A 14,865-nucleotide genomic window follows, 5' to 3' on the forward strand; every position below is an offset into this window, starting at 1 on the left:
ACTAACAATTTAACCATATCATTGCTGTTCTTCTACTTTGTCTTTAGATCAACTGGCTGGTTGTGTTAACCCTCTAAAATGTAAATCTCTCAAGGACAGAAACTGAGTTTTATTTATTTTATATTTCCAGAATCTAGCACTGCACTTGGCAAACACTAAGCATTTCATATATATATATATATATATATATATATATATATATATATATATAAAGATTTCTTAGATTATCTATATCCAGATATATTTTATAAAATTATATAAAGACAAGAAAGAATACTCATGTTTCCAAATTGGCAGTGGACTGATATGCTGATCTAATTTATTATTTTTATTACAATGAGAAGTAGGCTAAATATCTTACCTTGTGAATTACACACAATATTTGATTTTTAGCTTGCTATGTTTTCAGCATTTGAAAGCTCTCACTGTGAATATTTCTATTGCTATTGAAAATGTCAGCAACACAATATGCACTCCATGATTGACCTTGTTACACTTACTTCTGCTTTGAAGCTCAACTGCAAGTTGTCTTTCAAGGTTTTCTCTAACTTCTCTTTCTCTAAAGAGCTCCATTCGCAGGTCCTTTTTTTCTTGTTGAATCTGCTTCTCCTGGATGCGAGCATTATCCAAAGCCACTTTCAGCAGACCCTGTCAAAGGACAGCAAATGGATGCGGTTCAACTGATCTGTTTTATTTCTCAAATATGACATAATTTATGTAGGTGCTAATGTCTTGTATTACATTTATTTTGTTTATAGAAATATTGTTGACCTGAATGTTGGTCAACAGAGTTTCCACAGAGGACAGGTTATCAGCAAAAATGAATGGTCCAGGAAATCCAGGAGGAAATGCCTGCGCAGGAGCCAGCTGGAGCTTGTCCAATGGTGACTTAATCATTGGGATTTGAACAGGTAACTCTTCTGCAAAAAACAAAATTAACATCAGAAGATTCACAAATTAACTAGTCAATGCTTTACTATGTTTTCTTCACCTCTAATGGTAACTACAAATATTTTGTTTCACCTGACCAAGCCATGTTGCAGAGGATACAGCATCAACTTGAGATACTGAGGACCCAGGTTCAAAACCCCGAGGTTGCTGGGTTGAATGCGGTCTCATCAACTTGAGCATGGGGTCACTAGCCTGAGTGTGGAATCATGGACATGACTTCATGGTCACGGGCTTGAGCTCAAGGTCTCTGGGGCTTGAGCCCAAGGTCGCTGGCTTGAGCAAGGGGTCACTGGCTCAGCTGGAGCCCCCCAGTCAAGGTACATATAAGAAAGTAATTAATGAACAACTAAGGTCCTGCAACTATGAGTTGAGGCTTCTTATCTCTCTCCCTTCTTGTCTTCCCCTGTCTGTCCCCTGCTCTCTGTCTCAAAAAAAAAAAAAAGAAAAAGAAAAGATTTTGTTTCTAAAATGAAATGATAAAATTTTTAATTGGAAGTCATATTCATTGTCCAGCTCCCTCTAATTTTTCAAAATAAATGTTTCAATAAAGAATCAATGGAAACAAAGCAACACTTACTGCTAAAGTGTCATGAAATTTAGAGAAACAAATTAGATATATTTATAAATACCCATAAATTAAATGGTCAGATAACTTCCTAGTAGAATATAAACTGCTTTTAAAATTTTTCTGTTCAAATCTATCATCTATCTATCTATCTATCTATCTATCTATCTATCTATCTATGTATCATCTACCTATCATTTATTTATCTTTATTCTTTTACCAACTTTATTGAGGGATGATTTATATATAATAAAATTCATCTCCTTTAAAGGTATGCTTCAATGATTTCTAGTAAATTCGGTATGCTTCAATAATTTCTAGTAAATTTACAGAATTGTGCAACCATCACCCCAAATCTTATTTTAGAACAACATCTCAATCACGCCCAAAATACCCCTTATGTTCATTTACAGCTAATCTCTTTTCAGGCCCTAGCCCTTAGCAACCATTAATCTACTTCCTGTTTTTTTTACTTTAGAATTGCCTGATATGGATATTTCATATAAATAGAATCATACAATTTGTGGTCTTTTGTGAATGACTTCTTTCACTTAGCATAATGCTTTTGTCTTGTTCTTTATTTGGTAAAACAGGTGAAGGGATTGAGAAGTACAGATTGGCAGTTACAAAATAGTCAAGGAGGTGTAAAGTACAACCTAACACTTTTGAGGTGCATATGTGCTGTAGCACGAATTGTTGCTTTATTTTTGTATTCCTGAAAAATATTTCATTGTGCAAACACGGCTTTTTTGTTGAATCATTCACTAGTAGATGAGCATTTGGCTTGATTTTACTGTTACCTTTTATTCTAAATAATATTCTTCATGAAAAAAAAGTCATGTTTTGTAAAATCCCAAGTTGTATTTTATTTTTTAGGTTCTCCCACATGCTCTTTATTTTAATGTGATTTTCTCCTAATCTTAGATACAGACATAAAAATATAATTTTTGTCTAATAAGATATTTAAAATTGGTTTTTGTATAGCATATTTAATTATGAGACGAATCTCCTCTTACTTTGAGAAGCCAAATACTTAGCTAGCTACTTGAATTCTGGTTTAAAATATTTTATGTGAGATGAATGAACCAGAAGCAATGTTTCCTCTGCAACTAAGAATTGGGCTTTTTTGACATATGTGAAAGGAAACTGATACAAAGAGGTACTCTAGGAATATAACCAACCAAACTCTATTTATTTATTTATTTATTTATTTATTTATTTATTTATTTATTTTTTTAAAAGAGAGAGGGGTTAGGGACAGACAGACAGGAAAAGAGATGAGAAGCATCAATACACAGTTGCAGCACCTTAGTTGTTCATTGATTGCTTTTCATATGTGCCTTTACCAGGGGGCTTCAGCCAAGCCAGTGACCCCTTGCTCAGGCCAGCGACCTTAGGCTCAAGACAGCGACCATGGGTTCATGTGTATGTTTCCACGCTCAAGTCAGCGACCCTGTGCTCAAGCTGGTGTGCCCAAGGTCAAGCCAGTGACCTCATGTTTTCAAACCAGGGCCCTCAGCATCCCAGACGACACTCTATCCACTGTGCGACCACTTGGTCAGGCCAAAACCTGCTATTCTTAATGGCTTCAAAAACACTGCATGATGGAATGGATGACAGCAGCTCAAACAAAATTACTCAACTCACCACAGTCTCTTTATTTCAGTAACTGAGCATAAGCAAAGTTTGAAACATATACTTGTCTCTGGTCATAAAAATTTTCGGTAACTCTGTATGTTATGAGATTAATAGAAGGAAAAAGGAGAGAAAAAGGAAAAGAAAAACAAGACTTGAATCTAGACCTAACATGGTTTGAAAATAAAATCTAGCTACTGGTTTTTGTTCCTGTAGGGAATACGGATTTGGATTTGTCAAACAGTCAAATCTCATTTTTCAATTGCAAGTATTTTATATATATATATATATATATATATATATATACACACACACACAGATATATATATATATATATATATATATATATATATATATATATATATATATATATCTGGCACAGAATTGTGGGAACCTCTGCGAGATGGGACAATGTATCTCTGAATAAAATGCTCCTAATAGAGATCATCTTTACAACTTTCAATTTTCTAAAACTTACAGGGATAAAAACATTAAGCAATCAAACGTTAAAGAATCAAAATTATTTTCACTAAAGCTTCACATTCTTTAAACCCAAAATGATATAAAGAGTACAGTGTGTCCGTAAAGTCATGGTATACTTTTGACGGGTCACAGGAAAGCAACAAAAGACAACAGAAATGTGAAATCTGCACCAAATAAAAGGAAAACTCTCCCAGTTTCATACCTATTCAGTGCAGTTTGATGTGGGCTCACGCACAGATTTTTAGGGCTCCTTAGGTAGCTCTCCCGTATAACCTCTACAGCAGGGGTCCCCAAACTTTTTACACAGGGGGCCAGTTCACTGTCCCTCAGACCATTGGAGGGCCGGACTACAAAAAAAACTATGAAGAAATCCCTATGCACACTATACATATCTTATTTTAAAGTAAAAAAAAACAAAACAAGAACAAATCCAATATTTAAAATAAAGAACGAGTAAATTTAAATCAACAAACTGACCAGTATTTCAATGGGAACTATGGGCCTGCTTTTGGCTAACGAGATGGTCAATGTGCTCCTCTCACTGACCACCAATGAAAGAGGTGCCTCTTCCGGAAGCGTGACGGGGGCCGAATAAATGGCCTCAGGGGGCCGCATGTGGCCCGCGGGCCATAGTTTGGGTACCCCTGCTCTACAGACTCGTCACTGGCTGATGGCCTACCAGAACGGGGTTTCTCCACCAAACTGCCGGTTTCCTTCAACTGCTTATCCCACCAAGTAATGTTGTTCCTATGTATTGGCGCTTCGTTATAAACGCGCCAATATTCATGTTGCACTTTGGTCATGGATTCGAATTTAGCGAGCCACAGAACACACTGAACTTTCCTCTGTACCATCCACATCTCGACTGGCATGGCCGTGGGCTGCTCCGCTGTATACACAGTGTTACGTCATCATCTGCGCATGTGCACATGCTGCCACATCATCCTACAGAAACTGGGAGGGTTTTTCTTTTATTTGGTGTAGATTTCACATTTCTATCATCTTTTGTTGCTTTCCTGTGACTGGTCAAAAGTGCACCATGACTTTACGGACACACTGTATTTGTTTATCTGTCTTAAATAATTCAATAAAATGCATAAGTTAGCATGTTCATTTTCTTTTAATACAGGAAGACATAATGAATATATTCTCAGGAATGTTTTCCTAGTAAGTCTTAAAAATAGTATTTTGATCATAAATATATGATGCATGTGTTTTCTACAACTCTCTTGTTGTAAAAGTAACCGTAACTTTTATAGAACATTTCTCTCCCCTTCGCTTCCTCCTTCCCCTCTCTCCTATTTCATTTTATTTTATATTTATTTATTTATTTTAGATGGGAGGAAAAAGCAGGAAGGATCATCTCCGATATGCATCTTGACGGGGGAAACCTAGGGTTTCTAACAGGAGAGCTCGCATTCCAGGTCAACATTTTATCCACTGCACCACCACAGGTCAGGCCCCTCTCTTCCTTTTCTTTCCTGCATGCTTGCTTGCTTCTCTTCCTTCCCTCCCTTTTTCCTTCCTCCCTTTCTATCCATGACAGTTTTGAAAGAGGAAAAGTACTTCAAAGGAAATGAGCACATTATCACAAATTCTGTGATCTATTTCAAGTAAAATATTTAAACAGTTGAAATACTTCACAAAAAAACTAAATCTTAAAATATGTCTTAAGCAACAGCTCTAATGTTGCTAAAGTGCACTTCCCAATAACTAACCATGCAATATTATGTTTTATTTGTATTGTTTTACATCTACATTTATGTAGTATTTTGTCTTCTGCACCTGAGTGCACTGAATGGATAAAGTGATTTTATAATACTTCATCAATATTAATACCAACTGAAGAGGTTTATTTTTTCCTTTTTATTGATGTTTTTACATTTTAAAGTAAAATTTTATGTAGCCTGGAAGATCTATTCTTAAAAAGTGAACTGTTACAGAGTTAGAACATTGACGTTCTGTTGATTTAGAAATAATATAATGTTTCCCCTGGATAAATATTTTGTATTAGTGGCAGAGTTCTTAAAATTAATGGATTCCTTGTTATGTCTTCGCTTCACACACATTTAACTCAGTGGTAACAATCTGAGGAACATTCTACAAACAAGAAACTTGAAAAAGAAAGCTATACATTCAGTATGCACAAAACAAAGTTATAGCCACATTAAAATTGTCAGAAGTCTTCTATTTGGAGATGAAAGAAATGCCACTGAATTGGCTGAAAGGAAAATGACTACTGTCTATGAAGTCAGGTTGCACGGTCCATCGTTTGTGCTGCTGTACAGTCAATTGAAGTTTCAAAATAGTATTACTCTTTTTTAAAGAGGTAGACACAACTGAATTAGGCGCTGCTTGCTGCAGTGAGGATCAAATGCAAAAGAATCATATTTCATCAGACCTAGTCAACACCAGGAAAATAAATAGAAATATAAGAGGTATGTAGGCAATGATTCATTTTGATAATCTGGCCCAGGAGAGACACTTTGAGACAGCACACAAATCTAAGCTTCTACTCAAAGACAAATAGGACACAGAGGGTGGGAATTGGGATGGCAGTATAGCAGAGGTCACATCGATTTTCAGCAGCAGATTTCACAGAGACGAGATAACCCTGGACTCTACTTGGCCCATTGTTCATATCCTACCTGTCCCACAAGCAATATATTTCCTAGTCCTAGAAAAGGGCAGTAAAGAAGAAGGATTCTACTTATGACTTCTTATGATTAAGTTTCTGTGCTAACCAAACGTGGTTTTTTAGACCAAGGTCACATTGCATGTTAAGGTCCATAATCACCCAAAACTAGTACAAGTATATTATGCTTCAGGGTATATGAGTGAGAACAGTCAAACCATTTGTCTAATTTTTATTTTTGGATTCAAATCACATGCTACAAAATGAATGATAAATATGTTAGAAATCTATTTTAGTCTTGATAGGTCTTCACATCTGAATGATATCTACATTTTGCTAGGAATTTGATTTGATGCATTTTTGTGAGAATTTATTAGGTAGGCATCAGAAATTCTAACTGACAATGAAATTGAACAGGGGCAAGTTCTAGAAACACGGTTTGTTAGTTAAATAAGCACATTTCTTTGTAATCTACAGAGAAAGGGTTTTAGCTGAGATTTTGATTTAAAAGATTGGCATTTGAAATGTATATATTAAAACCTTTATCAACACATATGATGTAGTGATATAAACTAAAAGATAAAGAGGATAAATGCTATCTAACTGAGGACATGCACAACCTCTTAATTTATTGAAGCAAAGTGGAGACTGCTTTTGCTGAGTTGGTTAAATCTGCCACACTTTGTAACAGAACTGGGGAATCCATTTAGAAAATAATTTATTAATTTTAACTTCCTTTTTAATTTTCTTTTAAGAGACAGAAAGAGCAAGACATCTATTTGTTGTTCTGTTCATTCATGTACTCACAGGTTTACTCTTCTATGTGCCCACCAAGGATCAAACCCGCAACCTTGGCATATCAGGATGACATTTTAACCTACTGAGCTGCTGGGCCAATGCTAACTTTAACCTCTTGCTTAGATTCCAGATGAGAACATACAAAAGTTGGTAACAACTAAATTTGAAGAATATATGAGATAAGCATATAGTAAATGTTCAGGATGGAAAAGTCCCCCTAAAAATTAAAGACAAGGCTATTAGAGATTTTCTCCATAACGCCAGTGCTTATTTACTTACTTTTTCAGGGGTTAAGTCTTTCCACTTTCTTCTAGGTTTGGAGGCTTGTGATAGAGAAATAGAAACTGAATGCTGCTGACTCACTCAGCAGTGGAAAAATGCAGTCACCTAATCAGGTCATTAATTTTTATTCTTTAACAAATAATTTATGTTTCATTATTTGATTTGAAAGCTTTCCCCTAAATACAGCTGGCCCAAGGGACTCTTCTTTGTTGGTGTCATGAGGATTACATTCAGCACAAGTAAGACACCTGTTTCCCTCTTCCCAATTGAGGAACAGTAACAACAACAAAATAACTAAGTGCTAGGTAATGATCTGACCTGCATGAATATAAGGAAGTGTTTATGGTCTGAGTTGAACAATGACTCAAGTGTTGCCATCATCAAATGTGGAAAAGAAAAACTTGATTCCAAAATTCTTACATATCTTTAGGGAGACAAAATAATAAATGATGCTGATAAATGAAAATGGAAAGCTAATAGCAAAGGAATAAAGGGTTACTGGCCTGAGCACATGAGATAGAACCCTTCAAAAACCAGTCATGGTTTTTGCTCCAGATCCTTCTGTTAGCAATTTGGCAAAACAAGCTCCTTTATGAATTATGACTTAGAAATGAATCAACTTTCAGAGAAAATATCATGTTGATAACAAATATATCCATGAGGGTTTGGAAGACATGTGATACCCAGTCCCTGTCATTAAGGAGATGACACATTATTTTGGGGGAAAAAAAGTCAACAAGTTACAGAAGTGGAAAATTAAGTGGAAAATCATGTAACATAGATTGTCAAGTGCCTCTAAGAGTTAAAAAAAGGAGAGAACACTGTGGTCTGGAGGAAACACTCAAACTATTCTAGCTAAAAAAGTATTCCCACCGGCCTTAAAATGAAGGCCCATGAAACTTTCCCAGGATATAGGTGTGCCAAGAAGAAAATGTTCCTTGTTCAAACCAGTGTTTAAAAAAAAAAACTGGATTCAACAGTATAAGACAGTTTTCCTTAAAGCAAAGTTTGGTGGATACATTACAGGGTGCCAATGAAATTTGAATTTCAGATAAACAGCAAATAACTTTTTAACATAGGTATGTCCAAAATATTCCATGGGACATTCTCATACTAAAAATGACATAAAATAAAATAAAGTAAAATAAAATAAATTTTTAAAAGATTCTTTATCTGAAATTGAAATGAAAATTTCCCTAGGTCTACTGTTTTCTAGTCTTTCCTATTTAATTTGCTAAATCTATTGAAACCGAACATCTCAGAGCCTTTACAATGCTAATGCTAAGTATTATTATATGTTACATGCTAATTTAGGCAGCTGAGCACAGTGATGAAGAGAAAAATATGCTGGAGCTTGGCTGCTTAAGTTGGAATCCCTGCTTTATGATTTTCAAGCCCTGGGTCGGTTACTTAACCTTCCTGTGTCTCTTAATAATAAAACTGATTATTATAGGGTTGTTCTAAAGATTAATGAGCTACTATTTGCAAATTTGGTAGAATAATACCTGACCCAAAGTATAAGTGTTTTCTATATAAATTAAATGGTAATTGAAAATTCCCAGGTGTGGAAGAAGGGAATATATTTGACTAACTAAGTATCTATTAACTCCTTGTGAAAGAACATTTTTGGAGAAATTATTTTCTAGGTAACATTTAGATAAGCCTGGTGCTGGGCAAATGAGTTTATAATTCTTGTGGTTTCTGGGCTTGCTCACTTTTATTGTTTAAAATGGCACTGGGCAGCGCCAGGTACATGATCAGTGAAATTGCAAATTACCTTCCTGCTTGGGAAGGGCCATTGCTTTGCTAATGTGTGCTGGGAGGGGTTTTCACGCCAGAAAGGTTTTGAAAGGAGGACAGAGAAAAACTAGTTTCACAGAGAGGAAGCCATGTTTGGAGAGTGATAGCAGAGTTTGTGCAGAGAGAGAGAAGGTGTGCAGATGGGGAACCAGAGCTGAGGGGCTTTGTGAGCTCCATTGAGACTGGTGAAGCCTTTGATTCTAGGAGAAACCAGAGAAGATTCTCTTGGTTGTGGAACCGGTTAATATGTCCGGGCTTTGGGAGATCTGAATGAATGAAGAGGGAAGTGTTTGGTGCTCATCGACCAGTGCGAGACTTTAATAATAAAGGAATGACCCACCATTTTTTGGCTCCACTGTTTCTTTATCATCTGCCTGAATCTAATGGGAACCTGCACCTGGTTTTACCCTAAAAGGGGCTTTCTCAATTATCAAAAGTCTGAAAAAAACTTAAGTCAATGTCAGTGATTCTCAATTAGGGGTAACTTCACAGCCTAGAGGACATCTGGCAATGACTAGAAACACTGTCAAAACTGAGGAGATGAGAGTGTGTGCTACTGGCATATAGGAATAGAGGACAGAGATCCCCCACCCGCTCTTCCATCTCCAACAAAGAGTTCTCTAGCTCGGATGTCAATACGGTTAAAAACACCTGTTTCAGAGCTATATAGGAAGATCTCAATGAATGGACAGTTAACTAGCTTCCCTCTCTCCACTGAACTTCTATTAGAGACTTTAATAACCTTAACTTAATAAGACAATAAGGCTAAATCAATAATTTTAGAACTAATACAGTACTTTGTAAGGTATGTTTTAGAGTTCTGCTGCATATAATTCTGGGTCCCCAATTTCAATTTTTTGCTCAAATATCAGCCTTATTACTGACAGTTATACTGAACATCCTATTTAACATTGCAACTGCATCCCTATTCCCACCCCTTTACTTACAATATTCGTTTTCTTATAAAATTTATCATCATTTAATATACCATATAATTTAATTATTTAGTGTCTATTACATATTTCATCTCATCACAATAGACTGTACATAAAAGCATGAACTTTTGTCTGTTTTTTATTTTCCCACTGCTGTCTCCTCATTATCTAGAGCAGTAACTATCCTCAGACCATAGCACTTATAATAACTTTAAATATGTAGACTGTTCAACTTAAGGTTTGAGGTAAGAATTTTTAATCATCATATTGATCCCATTATTTATTTGTATTAATAAAGAAAAGACTGTACCTGAATATATAATTTTAAATGTTTTTTAAATTATTTTATTTATTTTTTTATTTATTCATTTTAGAGGGAGGAGAGAGAGAGAGAGAGAGAGAAAGAGAGAAGGAGGGGAGGAGCAGGAAGCTTCAACTCCCATATGTGCCTTGACTGGGCAAGCCCAGGGTTTTGAACCGGCAACCTCAGTATTCCAGGTCGAGGCTTTTATCCACTGTGCCACCACAGGTCAGGCTATAATTTTAAATGTTTTCACAACTATATGGTGTGATGAAGGCAGACAGAGATGACAGAGGTGAGGAGTTTCCGGTTAAGTCTCAGCCTTTGCAATAAAATTGGTTATTATAATAGTCTACATACAGTGTGACAAACTGACATTTTAAAATTTGAACAATACTTGATATAGTTGGAGTACCATGTCTATTGTCTATTTACTTAACTTATCTACAAATCACAGTATTTTGAGCAGAAAAATAATAAATTATAAAGCTTTCTGGCCCCCACACATACTTTTCCATCTTTGAGATCATGTGTATCAAAGATAAAGCAAACTTGCCTGATCTTTTAAAAGTACAGCTACAGCCTGACCTGTGGTGGCACAGTGGATAAAGTGTTGACCTGGGAACGCTGAGGTTGCCGGTTCAAAACCCTGGGATTGCCTGGCCAAGGCACAAATGAGAGTTGATGCTTTCTGCTCCTCTCCCTTCTCTCTCTCTCTCTCTCTCTCTCTCTCTCTCTCTCTCTCTCTCAAAAAACTGAATAAAGTTAAAAATATTTAAAAGTACAGGTACATTTTCTGGGGAATAGGAAAAGAAAAAGGATTAGGATCCAGAATAGAAATAAGTTTCACACAGAGAGCAGAATTGAACCTTAAAACTGCAAGACAAACAAGAATTTCTGATATAAACAACCAAATAATACCAGAGGCATGTAGGGGTTCTCTTCTCCAGAAAACCAGCCCCGCTACCTCTGAAAAAAGGCAGCAGAATGAGAACATGAAATGAGTGGAGAGTAATAATGTAACAGTCCCCTTTAGAAACTGGCAAACAAGAAGTGCAGAAGTAAGTGTGGGAAAGAAGCTGATTAAAGAGATGTGTTTAGGAAAGACGAGAGGGGAGGGCACACATTTCTGTCAATTAGCTAAATAAAATTTCACCTTCCAGGTGATATTTTGTTTCCCTGACTTCTCTGTACAATGGCCTCAGGGCGCCAATATAACCCTGCTTTGAAACTTCTTAGGGGTTTATTCATCTAGCCGCCTGCAGAGGCTGTAAAGCTGATTTTTCATTTTGCTTCCATGCCAGGAAATGTGCAGTCTATTCCATCAACCAGGAAAAAAAACCTCTCTTTTCAATCTGGCTCAAATCAGGAAGAAAAATGTACTGCTCTGACCTGGCAATTCAGGTGCTAACTTTAAAAGAACTGCTTTTTTGGGGGGAGGTTAGTTACCGTATCCTAATAGAGGAGACCTGTGCAAGGTAAAAAGGAGCAAATTATTTATCCAGCACCTTAACAGCAATGCTTCTTAACTTTATCATGCTTCAGAATGTCCTGCAAGTCTTTTAAAACAATGTTCTTAACTTGCCAAGTTTTGAGTGATTTAATATGAGTAGTGCAGGGCTTGGCAACTGGAATTTTTAAGTGCCCAGTTGATGGTTGATACTGCTGGTGTAAGGACCACAGTTTGAAAAACCACTGGGATATTGTATAAAAGGCAAATTTCGTTCCATTTAAAGATAATTCTTATTCTTATAACAATACCTTTTTTCAACTATATGTCTTTACCAACTCACAAATATTTCAAAATGATATCTAATATTAATTACACATGTTCACAGCTTCAAGAAATTGCATAAGATTAAAGAGATATATCAAGTGGCCTGTTGTACATACCTTGAGATTCTGAAAATCAATTTACATTGCACCAGAAAAAAAATAATGAAACCTATTTGTAACACCAAATCAGGAAACAAAATCATAGAAAACATGAGTTTGTACAGCTAAAAGCAAAATAGTTTTCCAAGAAAAAAATGTAACATAAGCAATGGTTTGATGATAAAAACAGCATTTCTATGGATTAATCCTTAGATAATATTTCTGTGTATTCAAGAAAGGTGGGGAGTAGGTATTTTGTCAGGAAGATGATTAAAGGTGATTCAAAATCAGAATGATGTTTTCATGGAAAAGTTGGCAGAAACGGCCTATCTAGAACCAATAGTTTAATAGTTTGTCACACATATAAACTTCTTAATGAGGATTGTGTAGACAATTATACATAGTTGATATTTATATTGATATATTCATTAATAACTGCAATTATATTTCTCTCTAATCTGCATGTATTCAAAAATTTGGCTTCCACTGTACCAATGCTCCTTCTCATACTCAAGACACATACACACACACACACACACACACAAGCATGTACACATATTGGTGAGAAGATATCGATTTTTCTGTTTTAGCTAAGAAAATAGAAATTAAGCCAGTGAGACACCATATTGTTGTGATGGAAAAAAATTTAAGGGTTTTCCTAATAGAAGAGTTAATATCATAGTCAAAACATTGTTTTAAACCTAGCCAATTCCAAATGATGCTAATCATTTAATTTAATTATTTTACAAAGCAGAATTGTCTTTAAAATAAATTTAAATTATTAGGGCAAAGCACTGTGAATTTTCTTTCCTATGTAAGTTAGCATTAACATCGTCAGAACTATTACTTCTCATCTGAAAATCTCCAAGTTGTAGTGAAGAAACAGTCATCTATTATTAATGTTCAAGTCAACAGTATTTGCCAAATGTACAATCTTATTTATTTTCTAAACTTATTGGGATTCATTAGTTAATAAAATTATATAGGATTCAAGTGTACAATTCTATCATACATCATCGGTATACTGCATTGTGTGCCCAGCACCTAAAGTCAAATCTTCTTCTGTCACAGTATATATGACTCCTTTTACCCTTTACTGTCCCCCACTCCCCACCCTCTGGTGACAACCATACTGTTGTGTGTATCTATGAGTTTTTGTTTTTCTTCTTGTTCATTTCTTGCTTTCAGTTGTATGTCCCACATGTGAGTAAAATCAAATGTAAACTCCTATAACTACTATAGAAACAGTACAGAAATTCCTCAAAAAATTAAGAACAGGTTTACCATAGGACCCACCAACCCCTCTACTGGGTATCTACTCAAAAATATTGAAAACATTTATTTGCCTGACTAGGCGGTTGCACAATGGATAGAGCGTCATCCTGGGAAGCTGAGGACCCAGGTTTGAAACCCCAAGGTCACCGGTTTAAGTTCAGGGTCATCTGGCTTGAGCATATAGGTTCATAGACATGACCCCTATGGTTGCTGGCTTGACCCCAAGATCACTGGTTTGAGCAACGGTCACTAGCTCAGGTGGAGCCCCCTGATCAAGGCACATATGAGAAAGCAATGAATGAGCAACTATGGTGCCACAACTATGAGTTCATGCTTCTCATTTCTCTCCCTTCCTGTCTGTCTGTTTCAGTCTGTCTGTCTCTCTCTCTTGCAAAAAAAGAAAAAGAAAAAAATATTAAAAAATTATTCACAAGAATAGGTGCACCCCAATATTAATTGCTACAGTATTCACAGTAGTAAATACATGGAGATAAAAAAATTCTCCCTGTATATAGTATTGGATAAAGAAGGTGTGGTACATATATACAATGGAAAACTACCCAGCTGTGAGAAAAGATGAAATACTGTTATTTGTGACAACAGGGATGGATCTTGGAAATATTGCACTAAGCAAATAAATCAGATAGAAAAAGTCAAGAACCATATGACTGCACAATCTTATATTTAGACATTGTCTATTTCTAGGAGAGCTTATCTTATGTAATGAACAAGTTCTTTTTTGACAAAATATTAACAATCATAAAATAATCCATAAGATATAACTAAGGGATCAGGGAAAGGTAAACCTCATCAATAGAATACATTAATGTGCCATTTTATTTTATCTTTTCCTCATCTTTATTTCTGGTTAGTTGGCAGGGCTTTTTGTTTGTTTCAATTTGATTCTTCTCTATTTCAATATTCACAAATAGCAATGATATTTATCAGAAACACCTACTGAGTACTCATGTGTTCATGGTATTGTGGTGTAAAATAAACGAATTCACAACTTGTAAGTTGAAGACTGTGGCAGTGCGAGGGAGCGGGAGAGAATCATCAACCTGTTCCCGTCTGTGCCCTGACCAGTGATCGAACCTGCAACCTTTGCATCTCTAAACTACAGTTTAATAAACCAAGCTATTGACCCAAGGCCTTCAATAATTAGGTTAGACAAATACTGTTTGTCTATATGACAAAAAGAAATACTTTCAAATATTCTCAGTCAATTACAAAGTTTTTTACATTTGTATTATTCAGTTTAACTTCAGTAATTATTGAAGGGTTAATCACCAGATATACTTACTTTCTTACTTTAATTATTTTCCCCCTA

At 35.6% G+C, this 14,865-nt stretch overlaps 1 protein-coding gene across 2 annotated transcripts in view; it reads right to left on the reverse strand.

The window, feature by feature from the left end:
• DACH2 (dachshund family transcription factor 2) overlaps positions 1 to 14,865 on the reverse strand; it is a 568,556-nt gene that overhangs the window by 22,820 nt on the left and 530,871 nt on the right. For both annotated transcript variants that reach the window (XM_066249889.1, XM_066249888.1), the window contains 2 exons: positions 772 to 920; positions 501 to 648 (listed from right to left, as the gene is read on the reverse strand). In XM_066249889.1, the coding sequence (XP_066105986.1) occupies positions 501 to 648; positions 772 to 920 (297 nt within the window). The remainder of the gene's footprint in view (positions 1 to 500; positions 649 to 771; positions 921 to 14,865) is intronic.

This window comes from Saccopteryx bilineata, chromosome X, assembly GCF_036850765.1.
Source record: "Saccopteryx bilineata isolate mSacBil1 chromosome X, mSacBil1_pri_phased_curated, whole genome shotgun sequence".
NCBI lineage: Eukaryota > Metazoa > Chordata > Mammalia > Chiroptera > Emballonuridae > Saccopteryx > Saccopteryx bilineata.